Consider the following 21,216-nt stretch of genomic DNA (forward strand, 5'->3'; position numbering starts at 1 on the left):
CTGACTTCCTGCCCTTTGGGCAGGGGGCTGGACTCGATGATCTCCCGAGGTCCCTTCCAGCCCTAATGTCTATGAAATCTATGAAATCACTGCATTGGCAGAACTGTCATGGCTTCAAGGGTGAGGGTGTGTGGTGGTGACACTGCGGGTCCCTTGTGACCTGCAGTGGAGCCGGCTGGAGAGAAGCCTACAGACAGGCCTGGCTTTTCGCACTATTTCACTTTTGCAAGGATTAAAATATAGCAGCAAAATATTAAGGTTTCATGAGCAGGCCACACTTTCCCAGTAGGCAGTCCCTTGCAGTGCTGGTTTCTGGTAATGTGGCATCATCAAATTCCAGCAGCTCCTCTAAGCAGTTAGGCCTTGTATTGCCAGAACTGCTGATCTAGACTTCCCTCTTTGCACATGGCAATGCCATGGCAGTGGCTGTGACACCCTGCTGAATTCCTCCCTTCCTTCCAGGGGTTCAGGCAGCTCAGGATCTTGGTAGAGAATTGCGGACGTGTCAATTATGGACCTTTGCTGAACGAGCAGCGGAAAGGTAGGTTATCTCCTTCCTCCCAAGCTTGCACATGGGGTTATCTGCCCCAAAGGCATTGAACTCAGGTGTCAGCAAGGACTTCAAACCATCCAATTTCAATATCTTTTTTTTGTTTGGTTGTTTAAATTGCTCCCCTCCCTTCCTCCTCCCACCAGAAACCAATGCCTCAGATCAGATGCCGAAATCTTGTGGGGTGATCCGAGCTGCACTCAGATGCATGGGGTACAGTGAACCTGGCTGATGCAGTCTACAGCTTCACTGTCAGGCAATAAAACACAGCCAGTGTGGGTCAGAGAACTGGTAAAAGGACACAGAGTCTTCACTGTCTGGTCATAGGTTCAAATCCAGCCCAGGCTCATGGTAGCTAGAAAGTGATGCCTGCGCATTGAGCATTAGGAAAAGATTCTGCTTCACACGGGAGAGTCTTGTCCAGACCATCACAAATCCCCCCCATACCAAAGGCTCCTTTCTCGCTCCATGACGCATGCAGCCAATTGCATGATGCCATGTGGTGAGCAAGGAACCTTTTCCGGTGCCTGTTGTATGTTCTGAAACTTGTCACCTGGCAATTATGATAATCTCGGTTTGCCAAGAGTCAAGGGATTGAGTTACATCCGGCTCCTTGAAATGAAGCAAAATGCTTACACATGAAGGCTCTGTTGGGTGGAGCTGGGGAGTGGGAGAGTGTCAAAGCTGAAGTTTTAAGTGTGTTGAGTAGCTTAGTGGAGTAGGATACCCATTTCATTGGTTTTAGTGGGAGAGAGGTGTGTAATCCTCTGCACTTCTTGACTATCTCAACTGTAATCATGCAGGTGTAACGGTCTGGGGTGGGGAGGCTTCACGGACAGTTCTTTCTTAGGTCTGCACCAGCTGCCTGTGTGAAGCACCATCTCCTGCGCCTTTTCTCTGCATGTGAGCCTCCTCCGTTTGCAATGTGGGGAAAATTCCATCCACCTAACAGGAGGCTAGCGGGGCAAAATTTAACTTTATGAAGTGCTTTGAGATCCTCGGATGAAAAACACTAGCCTAGTATAAGTCATTTGCTTCCTAGTGTTGCATTTTCCTCTGTGTACCACCACAAGTGATGGATTTGCTACTTTTAAAAAAATCAATCTGGTCCATGTGCAGCAATGTGTTCTGCTGGGAGGGTATTTAACAGCTTAGTGAATTAGAGCAAAGGCTGGAATGGAGAGGCCAGAGTGTGACAGCAATCCACGCTCGGTCTGGATGAGCAATGGGACCAGATGGACTCTTAATTCCATTGCAGCGTGGCTGCTTTCCATAGCCTGCTGTTTCCTTGCGTCGATATTGGAAGATCCATCAGCTTTAGCTGCTTTTTGACTCTTCATTACTCGCATTGCTCTTGCAGGCTTAATTGGTGACGTCTTCCTGGATAAAACCCCCTTGAGGAACTTCAAGATTTACAGTCTGGAGATGAAGCCCAGCTTCATAGAAAGGTCTGTGCGAGGTGGTTTTTTTTTTTGTTTTTTTTTTTTCTTTTAATACTCTTTCTCATCTGTAGCCAATGACTTGGCAGAGGTGCAAAATCTAGTTAGTGGATAGATGTGTCAGAAAGGCAGCACCTAGTAAATCTTTGCACTGACAAATTCCCTTCTGTTATCTCCATCCAAAACTGTGCAGAAGGTTGTAACGCTTTTTTTATCCGTGCCATTATTTAGGGCCTAATCTTGCTTCCATTGAAATGGATGAAAAGACTCTCACTGGGCCCGTCTACATGTCGCCATATGGCGATGTTGCTACGGTGCTATGCTTTAGTACTTCCTTTCAGAAGTACTAAAGCGCAGCACAGTATGGGTGCTTACTGCACCATGTGGGTGGTGCATGCTTAGATTTGCCCGCTACATCGCCATAGTAGCGCACTGTAATTAGAGAGTGCACCAGTACGGCAACATAGCAGGCAATCGCATGTAGACCTGCGTGATCACTACATCGCCATAGTGCACTGTACGGCGAGGTAACATTTTGCTACATTGCCATACAGTGACATGTAAACGCGCCCACTGACTCGTAACAGCAACTGGATCAAATGGGCCATGTGTGAACCTATCCAGGACCCTGGTTCTAAACCATCCTGAGCTTTATCCCAATCAGATATGGGGGGGGGGTCACTGATTTCAACCCTAACCTTTCTATTTGCTACGAGCAGAGTAGTTTCCAAAGCTCATCACTATATTTAACCAGCTTGGAGAGCTCCCCCTCCTGCTTATGTTTATACTTTCCATAGTTCTTAAATCTGAAAGCAGAATAATCTTGCAGGAGTAACTGGCCAAGCTCCTACCATTGAGGAACAGACACTTAATCGGCCGTTAAGCCATTAGGGCTCCTCGTGGCCTCCTGCTGCAATCTTGGAAGGCCCCTTTTCCGTAGGAAACTAATCACAAAGTAAAGTAACAGGTCGGGCCATCTTGGACCTTGCAGCTGTCACTCTCCTGCCTGGTGTGGCCACTGGGGACTGACCAGGGATGGAAGATGCAGAGCTTGAAAGCTGTAAGGCCCTACCATGTGAGCCAGCAAAGAGAATTCCCATTCACTAAACCCGGCATGGCTCATGACCCAATTCTGTTACACCACTCAGTAGATAGCGGTGGTGGATGTACATACACACACATGCGCATGCTTCACACACCATTTGCAGCCTTTTTTTTTTTTTTTAATACTCTATTCTTGAAATGTCTGATCCAGCTTACACAATGGCTTTGATTTATGTTAGAGAAGTGCAAAGCTCCTAGTGTGAATTGTGATTCAGAGTGAACTCTGAGGACCAAGTTGCAAACTTGAAAGACCTTGGGTTTCAAAGGACTGTGCTAATGGGCAGCAAGAGAATATTTCAAGAGAGGCTTTTGCAAAGGATCCTCTTTGACAGGGTGAGCTGTGTCAGCTTTGTGACTCTGGGGTCATTACAGAAGGATATTCACAGTGAAAGGCATGAAAGCAAGCGAGCTGCCAGGCAGGAATAAAAGCAGATTAGCTAGCAGCGCGATCAGTTACTGGCAACTGACCATTAGCAGTGAAACGTAATAAGGTTGAAATCTCTGTGTAGGAGGATGGAGGATGCTGTATTGAAAATAGGATTGTCCCAGGCTTAGTTGAATAATACAGCGGCATTCATACCGCACTAGATCAATACTCCCTATGAAACCAGGGACGCGGTCCATCCTGGTTGGAGAGCGCAGGTTCTGGTAAGGTTTTGAGGTTTTTATGGAACTCTCAAGCTCCTCGGGGTATGTGTGTTTTTTTTTTGTTTTGTTTTGTTTTGTTTTTTTTCCCCAGCCCCCAGCCTCTCCTTTATTGCTAGAGAGAAGGCAAGAAATCTTGCAAGAATCCCATAGTTATGCCCCTATTGCTGCTTGCTAACTTTGAAGCACGTTCAGAGTGACCTGATAATACCCCCTGGTATAAAGTTGCCCTTCCACAGCATGCTGTAAAACAGACTCTCTCTCTCCTAGCTCAGACAGATAATCCCATGAGCTAAGAAGGGTCTGACCTGGCTGTACTTGGACAGGGGCCTGCACCTAAAACGGAATGGTGTGTTTGAGTCAGTAGACGGTACTTGCTAACCCTAGAACCAATTCTGTAGCTTAGTTTATGGGAAGACTGAGCCTACATAAGTCATTTTGTTGAAGTCATTAAGTAGACAGAGCCTTAGTTTATGAGGCTTTATAAAATCCTGTGATACTGCTCTGCAACAAGAGGATTCACCAGCATCTCAGCCAAGTTACTTCATTTGGCAGCTATAGCATTCCACCCCCCAGTACGACTTTGGGGTATTTCTAGCCCATGCCACTGTAAATGTATATGTGCTAAAATAGCAACTGAGATTTCCATGGCAGCCTCCATTGAGAGTGTTGTGGTGGAGTTCATTATCTCTGAAGTTCTGGGAAGCTGATTTTCAGTCTTTGGGAGATGGCTGTCAGGAACAGGGCGGGTCAGCATACTGTCAAGGCAGGTAAGTTTTGGTTCAGGAACTGGAAGAGGAACTTTATCTTACTGCAGAGGTTTGTGACACTTCGCTGTTTCTTCTCAGAAGTGTCTGCATTTGAGTTAGATCTCTGATTTGGCATTTAAAACTGGAGTTGCTGGCTACTAGGGAGATATGTAATATTGCATCCTTAATCCAGCAGGAATGGCAGCACCCCCTTCAGTTAAGGTTGTGTGTCTTTCCACATACTAAGTCCCTGGTTTTAGCAGCTCATAAGTGTCGTCTCCCCCTCGCTGTCTTTTTAGCATAAAGATTTCCTTGCTTTGCCTCCATCTGTGTCGCCAAGATATGCAGCCTAGGCTGAAGCTTGAGGGACAGCTGGAAATGACTTTGCAGGTCTGGACACCAGCAGAAAAGCTCTAATTCTGGTGCCTGCTTTTTATTTCCTTTTGCAGAAGGAAATTTCCTTTTGCAGCAGTGAAACAGCTGTGAGTAGAAAGGTGACATTTTGCCAGGAGAGAGCCCTCTTTCAAGGCAGCAGTGCCCTTTCTGCTCCAGAGGACATTTGCCTTTTGATTTTACTGAGTCATGAGAATCAAAAACTGTACAGCTGTAAAACCTTTGTTTTAAAACCTCAGCTGGCAATGTGTGCCTGGAAGGACGTATTAGCTTGCATTGAATCCTGCAGCTTGTCTTGGCTAGAATAGAGCAAAGTCCATAGCACGCCGAGTTCGGTATGTGCACATGTGCTCTGCCTGTTGGAGTCTTCGCTCTGGAGAGAAATTTAAACACTGGCAGGTTGGCCCAGCCCATGCGGGAAGGTTCTTCGGGACCCTGTAAGGTGTGAAGGGAAGAAGGAAGGGCCCCTGGAGGCTGTGTAAGCCGCAGAGGGGAACGCTCCTGTGGGTAAACTGAAACTGTGCCTGGCTCTGGGGGTTTCATTCTGTGCATGTTCGAACCATGCTGGACTGCAGTGGTGGAGACAGCAAAGTCAGTCCTGTGATGTCTGTGCACAAGTGAGTAGCGTGAGGGGCCTAAGGCTCAGTGTGAATAGCGTGGCTACTGGTGCAATGGATTTGGTGGGGGTGAGCTCCATGTGTATTACGGCTGGGCTGGTGCAACTGCTGTGACCTCTGCCTAGCAGCCTGCTTAGCTCTGTTCTCTTTCTCGCAGCCTGCGAAGTGCTGCTGGCTGGAGCGCAATCCCAGATTATAGTGTGGGGCCCACGTTCTTCCGAGGGAGACTGACTGTGCAGCAGCTGCCTCAGGACACTTTCTTGAAGCTTGAGGTGAGTTGCTGTGTGTTCTTGTATGGCTGGTAAAGGAGCTTCTGGCATGATCAGAAGGCTTCAGCTGGTCTTTGACAGAGCAGGCCAGGGTAGGACTGTTCATTCAAAAAGCAGCCTTCACTATCACAGGCCCTGACACACGAGTTTCATTGTGATCACAGTAGCCTCCAGGAAGAGCTAATGATGAGCAGGACTGGTGTTAATATAACTAGGTGCTGCTTCTTATCCACTGGCAGGGGGTAGTGTCTGCGAGACAAAGACTGGGGTTGGCTGCCATTTATTCCTGCCCGTCTCACTGTGATGTGAGCTAATAGCTGCTTCATGCCTCTCTTCGCCCATATGATCAATACAATGTATGCCACCTTCCTCTGCCAAAGGTGGTTATACCAAGCTATGGCTGCACTAAAGCGTATTGAAATCTTTTACTTGCCCTCTTTTACTCCCATGGAGTGGTCCCTGAGGGTCACTTTAATAGTTACTAGCCAGCACCATTTACTTTTCTTTTCCCACTTTGCTGTGATCTTAGTAAGTACAGCGATTCTGTGGTGATCAACTTGCTTGGACTGAGGTGGGTGGGGAAGACTCCACAGAGACTCCCAGGGATCATTTTCCATAGGAAAAGCTACTTTTGGTGGGATCCAGCCCATTCTAACAACAGAAGGTCAAGTTTCCACAATGGCCCCGATCCACTTCAACTGAGAAGTTACTTTTGAAAATAAGACTAAAAAAGTTGCATGGGCACTTCTGAAATCTTTACTTCAAAGCTCTGTCCTCCTGAGCTTCCGTAGACCTCACAGATATGTCCTCCTCAGCAGGAGACTGAGGTGGGGCTATTACCTTGCCTCTGGAGTTGCCCAAACTTCCCCTGCAATTAGGTAGTAGCCTCTACCAGCTCACTACATCTCTAGTCTCCTTTATCTCCTGGCATTGCACAGAGTAAAGCCTGTTTTGTCACTGCATCCACACTCTGCTGGGTTTTTTTGTCCCTCTGCTGACCACAAAAGAACCCAGCTTGCTCTGCCTTACCTTGTTTTCTGGGAAGCACAAAGCCCCTGGAGAGAGGATGAGGGACCAGGTCACTCGTGACGGCAGTAGGTGTTAACACTTAGTGCTCTGCTAGGAAATGCTGAAATTCTATAGTGATGAGGGCAGCATAAAAACCTGTGCAGAATAGAAGAAAAGCACAGACTCGAAGGAAAGTATGCTGAAGGTGAACCTGCTGGGACAGAGATGGTGCAGCGTCTGTCTCTGTGCTCAGCATGTGGAACTCAGAGTGGGTTTGCGAAAGCTTCCTGGGCCCAGATGGTGTCTCTGTAGGAGTGGGGCTGGGTGGGGCAGAACAGGGTGGGACTCATTTTGCTTTGAGCAGCAGGGCTTTGGAGCCGTGGGGTCGGGCATTAAAGACCATGAGTACATCAGAAGGGCACTTTGGCTCACCAGGGCAATTACAGCAGTAACTTGACTGCATTCTCCCTACAGGGCTGGGAAAAAGGGGTCGTGTTTGTCAACGGGCGGAACCTGGGACGCTACTGGAAAATTGGACCTCAGGAAACACTGTACCTTCCTGCAACATGGCTATGGCCAGGGAACAATGAGGTGAGGGGAGTTCTGTTGAAGGCCCTTCTCCAGGTCATGTCTGTCTAAAGAACAGCTAGGAACACACGGTGGTTGAACACCTACCTCAACCTGCATGCACCCAGCAGTGATCTGGGGCTGCAGCTCCCAGGGGTGAGGTGTGAATGGGATAGTGCTTTTCCTCGCTTTTGTTATGAGAAAGTGGCTATAATGAATGTTGGATTTGAACCAGCATCCCCCTTAAAATTCAAACCACAGTAACTTGACAAGCAAAATCCAGCTGACTGGGCCTTTGTGTCCCATGTCTACTCTCCACTTCCCCACTTCAGTGACCTAAAGCTGCTGTCCGAAGGGACTTCAGATGAGTAGAGTAACTACAGACTTGGTTCTGAGTGGACTAATAGATGGACCACTCCCTCTGCTCTGAGCATCTATTTTTCCCACATCCCACCTTTCCTTTCCTGCCATTCAAATGCCCCTGGGTGTGCCTTTTATCCTTTAAAAGAAGTGGTTTCTTCACAAAAGGAAGAGTGATCTTTGTTGTAAAGGGACTGTTCCCCACCATTTCTCTTTCCCAGATTGTTGTGTTTGAAGAGCACACGGCGGGCCGCATCGTGCAGTCTGTAGACACGCCTTTCCTCGGAAGGACCCAGTACGTGGACTGAGCAGGAGGGCTCCCTTCTGTTCTGTTTTTGTGGATGTTCCCAGTTTTTTATATCCAGGATGTGACAGCTCAGACAGTCGGGCTTGTTCATTTTCCCTAGACCCACAGAAAGGATTTGCTCTTTGGCAACGAGGTTGGGAGGCAGATTGCACACCCAGGGAGCCAAATCCGTCAGAGAGGCGGAAGCTCCTGTAGCTACACTGTGAAGAGTTCAACATGCCAGACGGCCCCCAGCTGGGATCCCTGTCTGTGGTGTTATGGACAATCCCGTCGAGGAGAGTGGGCGGGTGGGTCCCACCTGCATGTAGGATGAGCCCAGCTGTTCTGAGCCTCTGTGTGTTACACTGGGGCACCTCCTTTTTTGTGATTAGAAGGGAAGAAAAATTGGTGATAAATACTAAAGAATAACCAGGTATGGAAAACACTAGCTGGGTGAGCTCTCGAGCAGAACTGACCCCACTGTTGTGTGTAGAGAGGGTTTTACTGGTTCAGTTGTTGGAAGCAGGTTGAATGTAACTGAGTTAACTTTTAGCTTTTTCCATTAATTTTTAATATTGAGGTTGTCTCTCTCTTTTGGGGGGGGAAAAAATTTGTAACAAGTTACCTGTGTGCACGTCTCTGTCCATCTGTACTCAGCGGGACTGCCGGATTGAACGAGCCTGACACAGCACAACGCAAAGCTACCAAAGGCAGGTTCACAAGGATCAGTCCCCTTGCTGAGAAACAGCTCCCCCTCCGCACCTCAATCTTGCATAAATCCAGCCCAGGGGAGGCTATAGGCATGGTCCGTCCTTTAGGGCACAGAGTCCAGCTATTCACGGTTCTCCCTGGACCCTAATGGGAACATTGCATGAGCAGGGAGAGGAGTTGGAGAGTAGGGAAAGGGCTCACTGCACAATGCAGGCAGGGGAGCACTCCCACAGCTGCCACTTAATCTGAAGTAAAAGCTCTTGGAAGTGTACAGTAGGGGTTTTGGATCTTGCTTAGCCATGACCAAGGGATCCTGCAGAAGAACCGCATCGTGGCCTGGCTTATCTACCCCCTCTCTCCTCTGCCTTTTCACTCACCAGGGTCCAAGGTCAACAGACAAAAATGGGCCAAACCTCTGGAAACTCGCTTGGCTGCTTTTTCCCTTTCTGTTTTGGTTTAAATGACCTCAGCCTTGCTCTGTAGCTCCCTGCTACCAGTGGGAATCTGGTGTATCCAAGATTTTGGCATCTTCTCTCCTGAAAACAAGCCACCATCTGACCTTGAGTAGCCAAGAGGAGTCAGGTTAGTCCTTATGGGAGGAACTGAGTTGCATTTAGCTGCGGAAGTAAAGTTTCACTGCACCCCAAACAGCCATGCAGTGCGTTTCCAGGGAATTCTGGCTGTTAAAAACCATACTTAATTTTATTTAACAAATTTTAAATACAATTTAATTAAAATTGAGGACAGACAGTGCAGCTGTAATGCACCCCATCCCCATCAGAGCCTGTCTTGCCACAGCATTTGTACCTCTGCCCTCAGCAGCTCCAAGCCCACGGTAACTACCAGACCAGCTAGAAAGGACTGGGCTCCTGTGGCCAACTTTCTGAGGAGAGTGGAGCATTTTCACAGGGTTTTGTTTAGGATGAGGTCCTGCATGTTTCTTGGGGAATTATTCTTTTCAGAGGATGGAAGGCTGCAATCCAACAGGGTTTATCATTATTGTAAGTAAACAGACATGCAGTGAGAAGAGGACATTGTTTGAAAACCACTTGAATAGAATGAAAACTTTGTACCCCCTTGGAAAATGCCTTCTATTTCACCTCTAAGATATGCAGACTGTGCAATGCCACTGGGAGGCTTGGATAATAACTGGTTGAACAGAAAGCTGCTGTTTAACAGAGTGTATGAAGGGCTTTTCCCAAAATGCAAAGGGAGACTAGTGCCATCAAATCCTTGCTAACCAGTTTGGATTCTGGCCGAAGGGGCATTTTCATAGAACCTGTAGCAAGTCTTCCATGATTGGGTGCTAAAGAACAGAACTATTTTCTAATGTTGGGGGAGGGAATAAAACTTCAAAAAAAATTATTTTTTTGTTTTAAATATTAGGACATACACAATATCATTAGTCCAAAGAGGGATGCAAAGCTAATACTCTGAAAGAAAGAGTCTGTGTAGTATTATATAAGATGTTATGGGTTAAAAAAATAACTGAGTCTCTTTACAGGATTATATTTATCCCTTAACTCAGGTAAAATTGTGCTTCAGACTTTTTTCAGAAGAACTGGGACAGTAATGCTCAACACCTGGCCAGAGGTAAACATTAGGCCTGGGAAGAGGTTGGAAAAGTAGCTGGAGATTGGGAAATTTGGTAAACTGTTCCTTTTGCTTCTCACTCAGCATCACCTAAGCCAATGGGTTTTGGTCAGGCATGCCACAAATTAGCCCTGCGCCCTCTCCAAGTGCCCCTTCCCCTGCCCGCTCTGCTTTCTGCTCCCTGCCCTATGTGGCTGTCCTCTCCTCTCCTGCCACACACGTGAGCTGTCCATGCCGCTTGCGACACACATGCTGCTGGTAAGCCTTCCTGACCTAAGTGAGGATCCTACCTTGAGCAGCTGACCTCATGAGGTCCCATCCAGCCCAACTTTCCCAGGATCCTAAGGTGCAGGGGCCCAGGCTGCTGCCCTCTCTCATCTTTGACAGAGCAGCTGACCGCCCACTTCCTCTGTCAGAAGGACTCTCACTTTGGTAGCTGCAGGGGCTCCAAGTGGCTTGGGATTTTTTCTCTTCTATTTTCCCCTCTCCACCCCTGGAGCCAGCGCTGAAGCAAGCGGCACAGGGTTAGAGCTGCAGCTTGTGGCCTACCTGATTAGGACACTGGGTTAGGAGCAACTGCAATTCATTCTTGGGTTGCCCCAGCAGTCTTTCAGTGTTACTTTATTGCACCACTGGTTTTCCTCAGTCAGAGGCCCTGTATTGGGCGGAGTATTTAAATACACTACAGAAGTTGAGGGATCAAGAGATGGAAGTTAGCTCATTACTAAGAGATTTGTTATTTACCTCCTACAACTTGACCTCATTTCCAGTATGGAGACTGCAGCAGCATTTGGTGAAATACTGGAGTGGTCCCCTCGAGTACTGGGGCGGACCAGCTGGGGGATTGTTAAAGTAACCTGTCTTGAGGTAGGTGCACACTTCAGAGAGCCCAATTCCTAAAGCTCTGCCAGTCGGGTTAGCACTAGAGAGAGGCCCGAGCTAGAAGATTCAGAGCCAAGCTCTGAACTTGCATGGAGCTTTAAGGGATTTGGCTGCAAAGGTCCAACGGGGACCCACCTCCAGTGAGTACCGCACGAGGGGGCAGGAATACAGGAGTATGTTCTGTAAACATAAATCCGTACAAGTACACAGAGGTATGTCAGAGCTGTCAGACTGCCCTCTGAGCCCTGGAGCTGGTGGGGATGGGGAGCGGCAGGGAAGAGAGCAGAGATGCTTGTTGGCTGGTTCTTACCTGCTTTGCTTTTCACCTTCCCCAAACCCTACCATCTTGTGCAGCGTAATAAATACTGAATAAAGTAAGTTCAAAATTAAGGGATAGGGTGCCAGCTCAGAGGGCAACTGTCCCTGCCACAACCGGAGAGCTGCTCCAGGCTGCCACGCACCTAGCCACAACGTATGTCTGCGTCAGGAGAAAGTCAGTGGGGCTAGGCCACTCCTTTCGGCGTTTCTCATCCATGCCGGAGCATCCTATGACACCAGCCCCAGGGCCTGGAGCTGCTGGGCCTCCTCTCCAGTGCATCATGCCCTGCACGCACTCCTTCCAAACCAAGCACCTCGTGAGGCTGCGGGCCTTGTACTGAAGTTGGCATCAACACAACGGCTTCTGTGCTTTTTCTTCCTCTGTCTCCAGAGCGTCTGGTTCTGTTTGGAGTCCAGGAGCAAGGTCAGGGAGTCTGAGTGGTCTGTGCATGTGTGGTGGTGGTGAACTTGTTTTCAGTACTTTAAAACGCTTTGAAGCCGGAGTGGTCCTGTCTGCTCCGCGTCTGGCTGTCTGCTGTTGAGAGGAGCCTGCAGTCTGGGCAAGAAGGAATCTGCAGAGGAGGGACAAACCGGGGCAGCGTCACCTCCCGGAAGGGAGCTGCCAGCCTTGGAGCCAGCCCAAGCCTGCCTGAGAAGACAGTTCTGGACAACTGCTGCTAGACAGCTAGGCCTTGGCGAGAGGCAGCTGTGCAGCCCCCCCCAGAGCACTACATGCCCTTCAAAGCAGCTAACCATAGCCCAGGCAAGAGTGGTTCAGGCTTTCCCTGCCCAGCCAGTGGGCCCCACTGCTGGCCCAGTCCAGCATGCAAGCACCTGTGGTACAGGAAAGCAACACCACCCCTTGCTTTTGTCTTTCCCTCTCAACCCTTTTCATTTACTCGACCCCCCTCCTGCCTCTAAGCCCTCAGAATTTACCTGCTTTCCTCTGGTTTCTTGAGGGCTCAGTCTGTGCTTCCTCTGTCATTATTAACCAAGATAATGATATTGGTATAATGCTGTTTGGATGCTATTTCACCATTGCCATACAACAGCAGTGCTGTTCTGCCCTTGCACACGGCTAGCTGTTGCATGAGGGGCACTCAGGCTGTTGAACCAGAGTTGTCAAATTGAAGTCCACTGACCTCTTGGGTGGAAGACCCTACACCAGGAGTTTTAATGCATTTTTAAATAGTACAGAGATTTCATTCTCATAGCTGTGGGACTCGTTGCTGTAGATGTTGTGGAACCTGACAGTTTAGCCAGATTCAAAAAAGGAGATGGGATAATTTCTTGGAGGAAAGGTGCATCAGTAGCTATTGAGCATGGGTGTTTGGAATTAAACCCTCTGAATTAACTTCCTAGACCAGTGGTTTTTAACCTGTGGTCCACAAGCTACGTCTAAGGGGACCACAAAAGGGTGATGATAATCAATCAAAAGTCTGAATATACAATTCAAAGGGATCTGCACCGCTTCAAAATTTCCAAAGAGGTCAGCAAATAAAAAAAGGTTGAAAACCTCTGCCCTGGATCCTAAATGCTGGAGGCTGCAAGTGAGGCAACTGGATAAAACCCTGCTCATACACTCTTCCTTTCAGTATCCACTCAGCCACTACATGACACAGGGCACTGGGCAAGATGGACCTGCGGTCTGACTCAGTAAATAGCATTCAACCATGTTGAATGGTTTTGACCTTCCTGAGTGTCTCTTTGCAAACACAGTAGTGTTTGCTCTAGGGACAAATTACTGCTTTAACTACACCAGCCTAGTACAAACAGTACAAGTTCCTTGTGCAGATGAGGCCTGTTTGCTCTTTGAAGTTTTCCTTGAAACTGCTGATTTTACCCTGCTCTGTTCTCCTTTCTGTCCCGCTTCAGGCTTTTTCTCCTGACCATAGATCCTTGCCTTCCCATGAGGGACTTCCCTCCTTATCCCCCATATCATAAGCACCTTCCTTCTCTTTAATGTCTCCCTCATCTATGACTTTCTCATCTCCCGAATGTTGCTTTTCCCTTCCCCTTTCAGAAAAAGAAAATTCTCTTTCAGTGGGAAATTTCTGCAGGGTTTTTTTTCTTTTTGCTCAATGCTCTAGTGTCTCCCTAGGGAGCTTTGACATGGGGAGCTGTACCTGTTGGTCTCCGCTCATCTGTGCAAGGTCAGATTTCCACGTTGGGGTCTGTGAAGCCTTTCTTCCCCTCGTTCACCAGCACAGGCTTTTCCGTCCTTGTGTGCCAGACAAGGATCTGAACCAAACCAGCAGAAGTCATTAGCTGCATTTGCTCATTGCGCTAACAAATACTATTGCCCATTAAACCAATAGTGTGATTTAACCACATGCCCTGGAGCCTAATGGTGCATTCACAGCCTTAGGCAGGTTTGTATAAAACTTCATTTGGCCAGGCTCAGCGACAGCTGAAATGCTCTGCGCACAGAAATTACCCGTTTTACAGTGCACCGTCTCAGCACATTTAACCTGCTCCTTCTACGGACTTACCAACTTCTAGAAGATCGGAAGAGCGTCGTGTAATTTGGGGGCCGTTCCATCCCCACCAGGCAGGTTTGTATAAAACTTCATTTGGCCAGGCTCAGCTGAACCGCTCTTCCGCTGCGCACAGAAATTACCCGTTTTACAGTGCACCGTCTCAGCACATTTAACCTGCTCCTTCTACGGACTTACCAACTTCTAGAGGTTCATCAACCTCGGCACTGATTTGGGGGCCGTTCCATCCCCACCAGGCATTCAAACTTGTGTGAGTGCGTGGGGAGATGCAATGTGTTTCGCTGGTGGCAAACTGAGGATCAAGCCACCGCAGCATCCTCCAGTATACCAGAAAGGGCTGACAATGGGAAAGCACTTTTTTGGTTCTCTATTACCCTCCCTATGGTGACTTAGGAAATAAAGCCCCTGGATGACAGCTGCTTCGACCACCATCATCTACACAGGCTAAAAGGACCCTAGGTTTGATGTTCAGAGAGAGTCAATCCTGGAAAAGGCAAACATGGCTGCTCTGGTCTCAGTGGGAGCTTTTCTCAGCCCAATAGTTGTAGCCCACTATTCATTGCTCTTTTTCTTTCAAGGTGTCCCCCTAGGAGGCGAGTTGGGCAATTGTTTTTTTAGGACTTCTTAGCACCTGTTGCCTTCCTTCCCCACATCTGGCAGTGTCTCGGTCCTGGACCTCCTGCTCTGAGATGCGTGCGTAGTTGCAAAGCTGAAAAATCAAGTTCTGTGAGTTGAGATGGGTTAAACTGCATGCTAGTGAGCCCCATGCACCGCACAGCAACCCATTAGTCCAACATCACAGCATGCCAACATCCCTTAGAGATGCCACCAATTGCTGCTGCTGCCTTTCTGTCCTTTGAAAACAGGCTCTCTAGGAACAGCACAGCTCGCCATTCCCGGATCTTTCAGCAGGCCAAAAATGCAGTGCATACACTTGTCCTCTCAGTGCTGAGTGCACTGAGGCTTTTATGGTTTTGCAAATGAAAGGATTTCCTGGGCACCACTGGGTCCTTCCCTAGGAGGGACCACAGAGAAGCACTTGGTGCTTTAGCTGCAACAGTATAAAATGAGGGTGGGTCTTGAAAAAGCAATGAAAAAGTGTCTGAGGTGTCCTACCTGCCCCAGTGACAGGCCCAGTGGGCAGTGCTGGAAGCTGGCTTCATCCCCTGTGCCCCAGACTTGAATACATGTTCCTTATTGCTGTTTTCCCAGCCCCGCACTGGTGGCAGCAGTTACACCCCTTCAGAGCTCCAGTTTCCGGCCCTCCATCACCTGTGCACTGTACGGCTGCTTACCTGCAAAGGGCTCCCCTCTAGCTGCTATGCCAGTGCCCTGTGCCTTTAACCCAAGCATCCATGATCCATTGCATATGCTCTGCTGCTGGCTTGTTTTTCCTTGCTGGTAACGAGAGCGTATTCTTCTCTGGAGGCTGAACTTGGCCCTGTCTTCTTGTCTGTGGTTAAATAGCAGCCCTCTGTCCCTCACCACCCTCTGGTTAAGCCCGTAGGCCAAATTCAGCTTCTATTTGAGAAGTCGCTGCACTTGCGGCAGGAAGCAAATCCCTCCCTGTAACATTAATGTAGCTGCTGACCTCCACCAGCTGGAAGGAACGTGGTACAACTGATCTCCCGAGCTCTTTATTCCATGCTACGCAGCATGCTAGTCAGGCTGTCATCTAGGCCAGAGCAACAGCGAGGTGCAGCTTGACTGCCTTGGCCAGCCAGCTCATTTTCAGAGCAGTGCATTCCCTTTTTGTGTCAAAGGAGGCTAGGATCTTACATAAATACAGCTTGAAATAATGCGGAGGCTCTGTAGGCTCTGAGACTTGACCCTGCGTAACAATTACTTAGACAACTTTGGAACTACTAACAATTTGTCCCTATCAGCATCCAATGCAAGGGGCCCTTTGAGCAAGGCATTGCTACAGGTCTCAATCAGGATCCACCTTTAAAATCTCTGCTACTGTACTGTGACACCTGCTTCCTTACAGCTGTGTCTCCTTGCCCAGCCCGAAGCATCCAAAGCCAGACCAGAGCATTGAGATTAAGAATCACAAGCAGCGGAGAATGAAGAGGCAAGGGGGCTATCCATCTCCTTCCTGCTCTGCTCCTGCATGTTCCTTCTCCAGAGCAGGGTTTTTTCTCTGCTGTTTTGTAGGCAGGAATGACACAGCCGGAGCCAAGCTGCAGGAGGGCACAGGGGGAAGTAATAACCCCAGGGGCCTGCTCTGCCCCTTGCCCCTGCATGACTGCAGTGCAAGTGGAGACTGCCCTGAGTGCTGCAGCACAGGCAGAATGATGTGGTGCTGTTTTCCCACCCACTCTGCATAAGTGTGATGACATCAAGTGCAAGGCAGAGGAAGGCAGGCTCCAGGGACCCTCCTACCCCCTAACAAGTACTGAGATATATCATGCATTTGAAAGCATTAGGTCTTTTGAAGCAAATGCTCTGCTGACATCTAGATCCTTGGCCCCACTGCATTAGATGTCTGCATGTGGTCCAGGGCAAGTCTGGCAGCTGGGACAGACTGCTTGTGTAAGCAGGAGCCTGCATCCAAGCTTGTCTCTAAGAGCAGAGGAAACCTTTCCACAGTCCTGAGTCAGCAGTGGTGTGCCCAGTTTCAAGCACTGGAGCCATTGCAAATGGTACAAAATGGGAACTCATCACAGGCAATGTCCAGACTCGCAGCTGAACCCAAAGGATATTTCACAGGGGAAGGGACATTGCATGGGGGATTCCCCATGGCTCTGTCCAAAGCAATGAAAGGGACTAGGCCGAGCCTGGCCTGTGCTGCTCATGGTGCAGGTTGTGCACATGGTTACAGTGACCTCAAGGCATATGCTTTGCTTCAGCCAGCAGCACTTGGATTAGCTCAAATGTCCCCGGGATTGATGCTGCAGACAAAGCTGGTGTGGCCCAGAAAAAAGGAGGTGGGGCGGGGAGAGAGGCTTTCAAACCATTTCAGGGCTTTGCCTTCAGCAGGCATCACCCAACCAGCTCAGCTCTGTGCCCAGGCACCATGTCACACTGCACCAGTAGGAAGCCTGAGTGCAGACAGGCAAAGGAGCCACTTGATGCAGGGCACTCAGTCCTCCTGAAAACAAGGATGACCTGCCCCCCCCGCCAGCTGCAGTTGGCAGCAGTAAACTAGAGCTGTTTCAGACCTGTGATGACAGGAAACCACTAATTCTAGTCTCTTTAACAGCTAGAAATATCCCTCGTGAGGCTGCAGGCTCCCAGTTTCTGCCCTGTTTTTGGAGGGACTTATCTGGGACTTTTTTCCCCAACTTGGAGCTAGTTCAAGTCCAGTAGCAACTGCAGCAGCTGCCAGAGGCCAGGACAGAGGGCTTGCTTTTCTTCTCCAACTCCACTGAGTGAGCTGGTGATGGCAACTGAGCCTGCCTATGGCAGTGCCCTCCACTCACGCTTGGTCTCTCTCTGGTCCTCCCAGCAGCAGCAGCAGCAGCAGCAGCAGCAGCAGCAGTTCCTGCCTGGATCCCTTAGATATTATCCTACCCTCCATTCCAGACCCAAACATGGCCCAGACAGGGCAGGGAGACAAAGACAGACTATAACTGCAGCCACAACTGAGTTAGCTCAACTACATGAGCCTGCTGAATGGTTACCCGTGTGGTGCATGTACACAGGATCCCACCTCCCCCCTCCTCCCCCCAACATATTTTCCATCTTCACTCAGGACATGACTGTCTCCTTCCCTACAACCCCTTCAGCTTGTGCAGCTCCTGGCAGGATGTGGGGGCTCCTTTCCCCTGCCCTCCCTCTGGAGCTACGCTTGCTGCAAGTGTGCCCACTTGTAGTACTGATAAAGTAAATCTCTGGGGCATCTGTGCCAAGGACATCTCTGGCTAAGGGCATCTGTACGCAACTGAAGTCCTGACCTGGGCCCCGTTAACCCTTGTCAACGAGCACATCACAATCCTTAATGCATGAATGCCTCTTTTACAGACAGGCTGGCAGTTGCAGAGCAAAGACTGAACCCTCACAGTCAGCACAGCCCCCCTTGGGAGAACAAATGCCAGTAATGAGGTCAAAAGACTAGGTGCCAGCCCAGCACAACCACCCCCAGCACTGCTGCGGAGGCCTGCCAGACAACAAGCTGGTGCTAGCCTTGCTGTTGCTGGATCTGGATCTGGACTCTGGTCCACGCTGGGCACAGGAGAGAAGGAGCCACTGCTGGGCAGAGGCTGTGGAGGCAATCAAAGCCCGTGGCATACGGCTGTACTCGGAGGCGGTGTCCTGTTCACAGTAGGGTCTCCTGTGAGATCTCCACTGCTGCGATCTCACAGGAGAGCTAAGCCTACTTCTCACCCTGGCTGGACACTGCTGCTGGCTCTTCAGCTCTGGGCCAACAGCACCTGCCTAAGAGCAAAGCTTGCACATCCAGGTGGATGCCAGCAACTAAAAAGTCTCCAAGTGCCTGGACACAAAGCCCTGACCATGTGCTTTGCAGGAGCATCCTCCACGTCCACCCACCCAAACCTCCCAGTACAAGGCCTTATTCCGACAGCCACCTCCTACGAGCGGGGCTGCAGCTACAGCAAGAGGCTGGAGGGCTGCTGCTGGACCGGCTGCAAGCTCACTGTAGCTCGCCAGAGGAGTGCTGGATTCCTCCTCCCACTTCCCTCTGTGCATTTACCCAGGGGAGGTTCACGCTGGAGTGTGTTGTACACAACAGGCCGGCTCCCCCATTCACAGCCCCCTGCCATCTCATCACTCGCATCCCGCAGCACAGTGGAAATATTTAATAGCTGTCCTCTAGATGATCCTGTTCGGTGAGAGCGGCAGCCGGCAGCAGAGAGGGGGAGGGATGCAGGCAGGTGCTATGCTTCTGATCAAGTCTCTGCTTCACTCCCAGCCATTGAGACACAAAGGCCTAGGCCCTAGGCTGCCTCCCTGTCCTATGTTCCCCCATGCCCAGTCCTGGCCTGGATCCTGTCTCTCTCACTGGACTTCATACGTGAGCAACATTAAAGCCAAAGGAACAGCACGGTTCTTTGGGTAGGTGTGATTTTTTTTTTATGAGACCAACTGAGTAGCTGGAAAAAAGAACATTTTTCCAATTGCTGAGTTGGTCTAATAAAAGATCACATCTACTCAAAGAACCTTGCCTGCCTATGTCCTTAGACCAACACGGTGACAGCCAAAAACCCGAAGAATAGCACAACATTTCACAACGGGCTTGAAGAAGAAAACCTGGCAGAAGCACCAGTTTTCAGTCTTTTGTGACGGCATAATCCATCCCCTTCCCTCCTCTGCTTCAGATGTGATGGTGCTATCACCAGCAACACCTTCCCCAGCATAGGAGGAAGAGTTTCAAACCTCAAGCAATCACTTTCAATTCCTGCTGGCTGGGCCTCTGGGGCTAGATCCCAAACAGTGCCCAAGACCTTAGATTCAACCTCCTCTGGAGATCGGTTGCCTCATTCCTCCCAGGACTGGACACCCCTAATCATAGGCAAGTGAGAAATTGTCCACAGGAGGTATTGAAGTGCCTCCTCCCAACCTCTGCTGCTGTGCTTACGCAGGGCCCCTTGCACAAGAGCCAGCTAGGCTCAGATGTCCTTGCATTTCTGGAGGCACACAGTCCACTCAGAGGGAATTCAAAGGCCAGTGATTTTATTCAAATATTTCATAATCCCCCATGCAGTCAAAGCTCTGGGCTCTCAGGTCTGGGGCTACTTCCTTACATTGCAAAGTTCTCCTTTCCAAATGCCAATCGCAGCCTCTGTTGGCCCTTCCCCTTCCGCAGCAGATTGGTTTGCAGCTCTCCACTGAAAGGAGACTGAAGCCCTGAAAAAGCTCCCATTGCAAAGACTTTCTGGCCATGGCGGGGAAGAATCATTAGCAGCACTCAATCCCCTTTTGACCTTTCCATTGTCCCTGCTGAGTTGACCAAATGTCTGCAGCAGCACCTCCCACAGGACAACAGGAAACTCATGCTTGCCCATAGCTGGATAATTGGCTAAGAAAGGCAAGAGAAGACCTTTCCTGCACCCCTCCAACCCATGGATTCTCTAGGATGTTGGCTCTCACAATATATCACAAATATCAAATATATATCTCACAAAATGGGTGCTGGAGAGTGGGCCCATACTCTCCCTGCATCAGAAGGAAGGGACCGTACCTTAGTGCAATTGGCAGCTTTCGGCTCAAGGTCATTCAAGGTCACTAGCTCCCGGAGAAGGCTGCTCTCTTGGTAGCCCCCCTTCACCCCTCGCAGTTTGAAGTAAGCCTGAGATCGCTGAAGGATCAGCCTGAGGTTCACAGCAAAGCCTGCCATGTCGATGGCGAAGGGGCGATGGGGGTCAAACACGGTCTTCCAGCCATACACCTTCCCTGCTGCATTCACCTTGGGCGACTCATAGCGCAAGCCACCCACAAAGGCCACCGGCCACACTGACACCTTCCTGGTCGTGCGCATCTGGAGGCAAGGAGAGAAAAGGGGATGGTGAGTACCAAGGAGGACTTGCTCTGCACAGCTCCAGACACAAAGGTGGGACTCCCCCACCACCAGCAACAGGGAAACTGAGGCACAGATCAGAGAGGCAGGCCGCACATGATGAGTCAAAAGCACAGCTGGGAAGACGGAAAACATTTCAGAAAGCTAAAAAATCCCACAAGATAATCATCCTCAAATGACACTGGCAGTTGTCCCCATTTTGTGAGTCACCATCCATGGAAAAATGGGACAGCACTGGATCTGTTTGGAGCAAGGGACCACAGCGTGGCTCTCTGGAGGGGGCAGACAGCTACCCTCTGAGCTCCCAGCAAACAGGACTCCACGTGGCAGCTCCGTCCCCTGTGCCCTGCTGGCTCCGCTGGCAGGAGCACGCGCGCGCTGCACTGCACCTGTTTACAACCCAGATCAAGGCTCTCCCAGAGGGACTGTCATCACCACTAATTACAGCGAGGGAGACCTGGAGATGCGAAGGCACCTGTCCTTTTGCATTACACACAGGCTAACGTCAGCCCCCCAGCCACAGGGGACAACGGTACACGCTGCCTGAAGCGCATGCCATTGCCTCCCTACTGCCTTCATGCAGCTGAGTTCAAGGGGAGGGGAGGAAAAAGCCGTGTGGGGTAACAGAGGAGCCGTAATGCAGCGTGCCCTCCAGGGAACCACTGGGCACCTTAGCTGTCAAGAGGGCACAAGTCAGGCTGCTGTACTGAAATGGAAACCTTTGCTTTGGATTTGTCTTGTGCCTA

At 49.7% G+C, this 21,216-nt stretch overlaps 2 protein-coding genes across 5 annotated transcripts in view; one reads left to right on the forward strand and one right to left on the reverse strand.

Moving 5' to 3' along the window:
* GLB1L2 (galactosidase beta 1 like 2) overlaps positions 1 to 8,611 on the forward strand; it is a 31,020-nt gene extending 22,409 nt beyond the window's left edge. The window contains exons 16-20 of the mRNA XM_019546897.1: positions 463 to 541; positions 1,911 to 1,998; positions 5,655 to 5,769; positions 7,249 to 7,365; positions 7,923 to 8,611. Coding sequence (XP_019402442.1) covers positions 463 to 541; positions 1,911 to 1,998; positions 5,655 to 5,769; positions 7,249 to 7,365; positions 7,923 to 8,009 — 486 coding nt within the window. The 3' untranslated portion in view covers positions 8,010 to 8,611. The remainder of the gene's footprint in view (positions 1 to 462; positions 542 to 1,910; positions 1,999 to 5,654; positions 5,770 to 7,248; positions 7,366 to 7,922) is intronic.
* B3GAT1 (beta-1,3-glucuronyltransferase 1) overlaps positions 8,034 to 21,216 on the reverse strand; it is a 46,355-nt gene continuing 33,172 nt past the window's right edge. For all 4 annotated transcript variants that reach the window (XM_019547036.1, XM_019547034.1, XM_019547035.1 and 1 more), the window contains 3 exons: positions 20,135 to 20,431; positions 13,618 to 13,732; positions 8,034 to 12,063 (listed from right to left, as the gene is read on the reverse strand). In XM_019547036.1, coding sequence (XP_019402581.1) covers positions 13,646 to 13,732; positions 20,135 to 20,431 — 384 coding nt within the window. In that variant the 3' untranslated portion in view covers positions 8,034 to 12,063; positions 13,618 to 13,645. The remainder of the gene's footprint in view (positions 12,064 to 13,617; positions 13,733 to 20,134; positions 20,432 to 21,216) is intronic.

This window comes from Crocodylus porosus, unplaced genomic scaffold (assembly GCF_001723895.1).
Source record: "Crocodylus porosus isolate Cpor-Errol unplaced genomic scaffold, CroPor_comp1, whole genome shotgun sequence".
Lineage (NCBI taxonomy): Eukaryota > Metazoa > Chordata > Crocodylia > Crocodylidae > Crocodylus > Crocodylus porosus.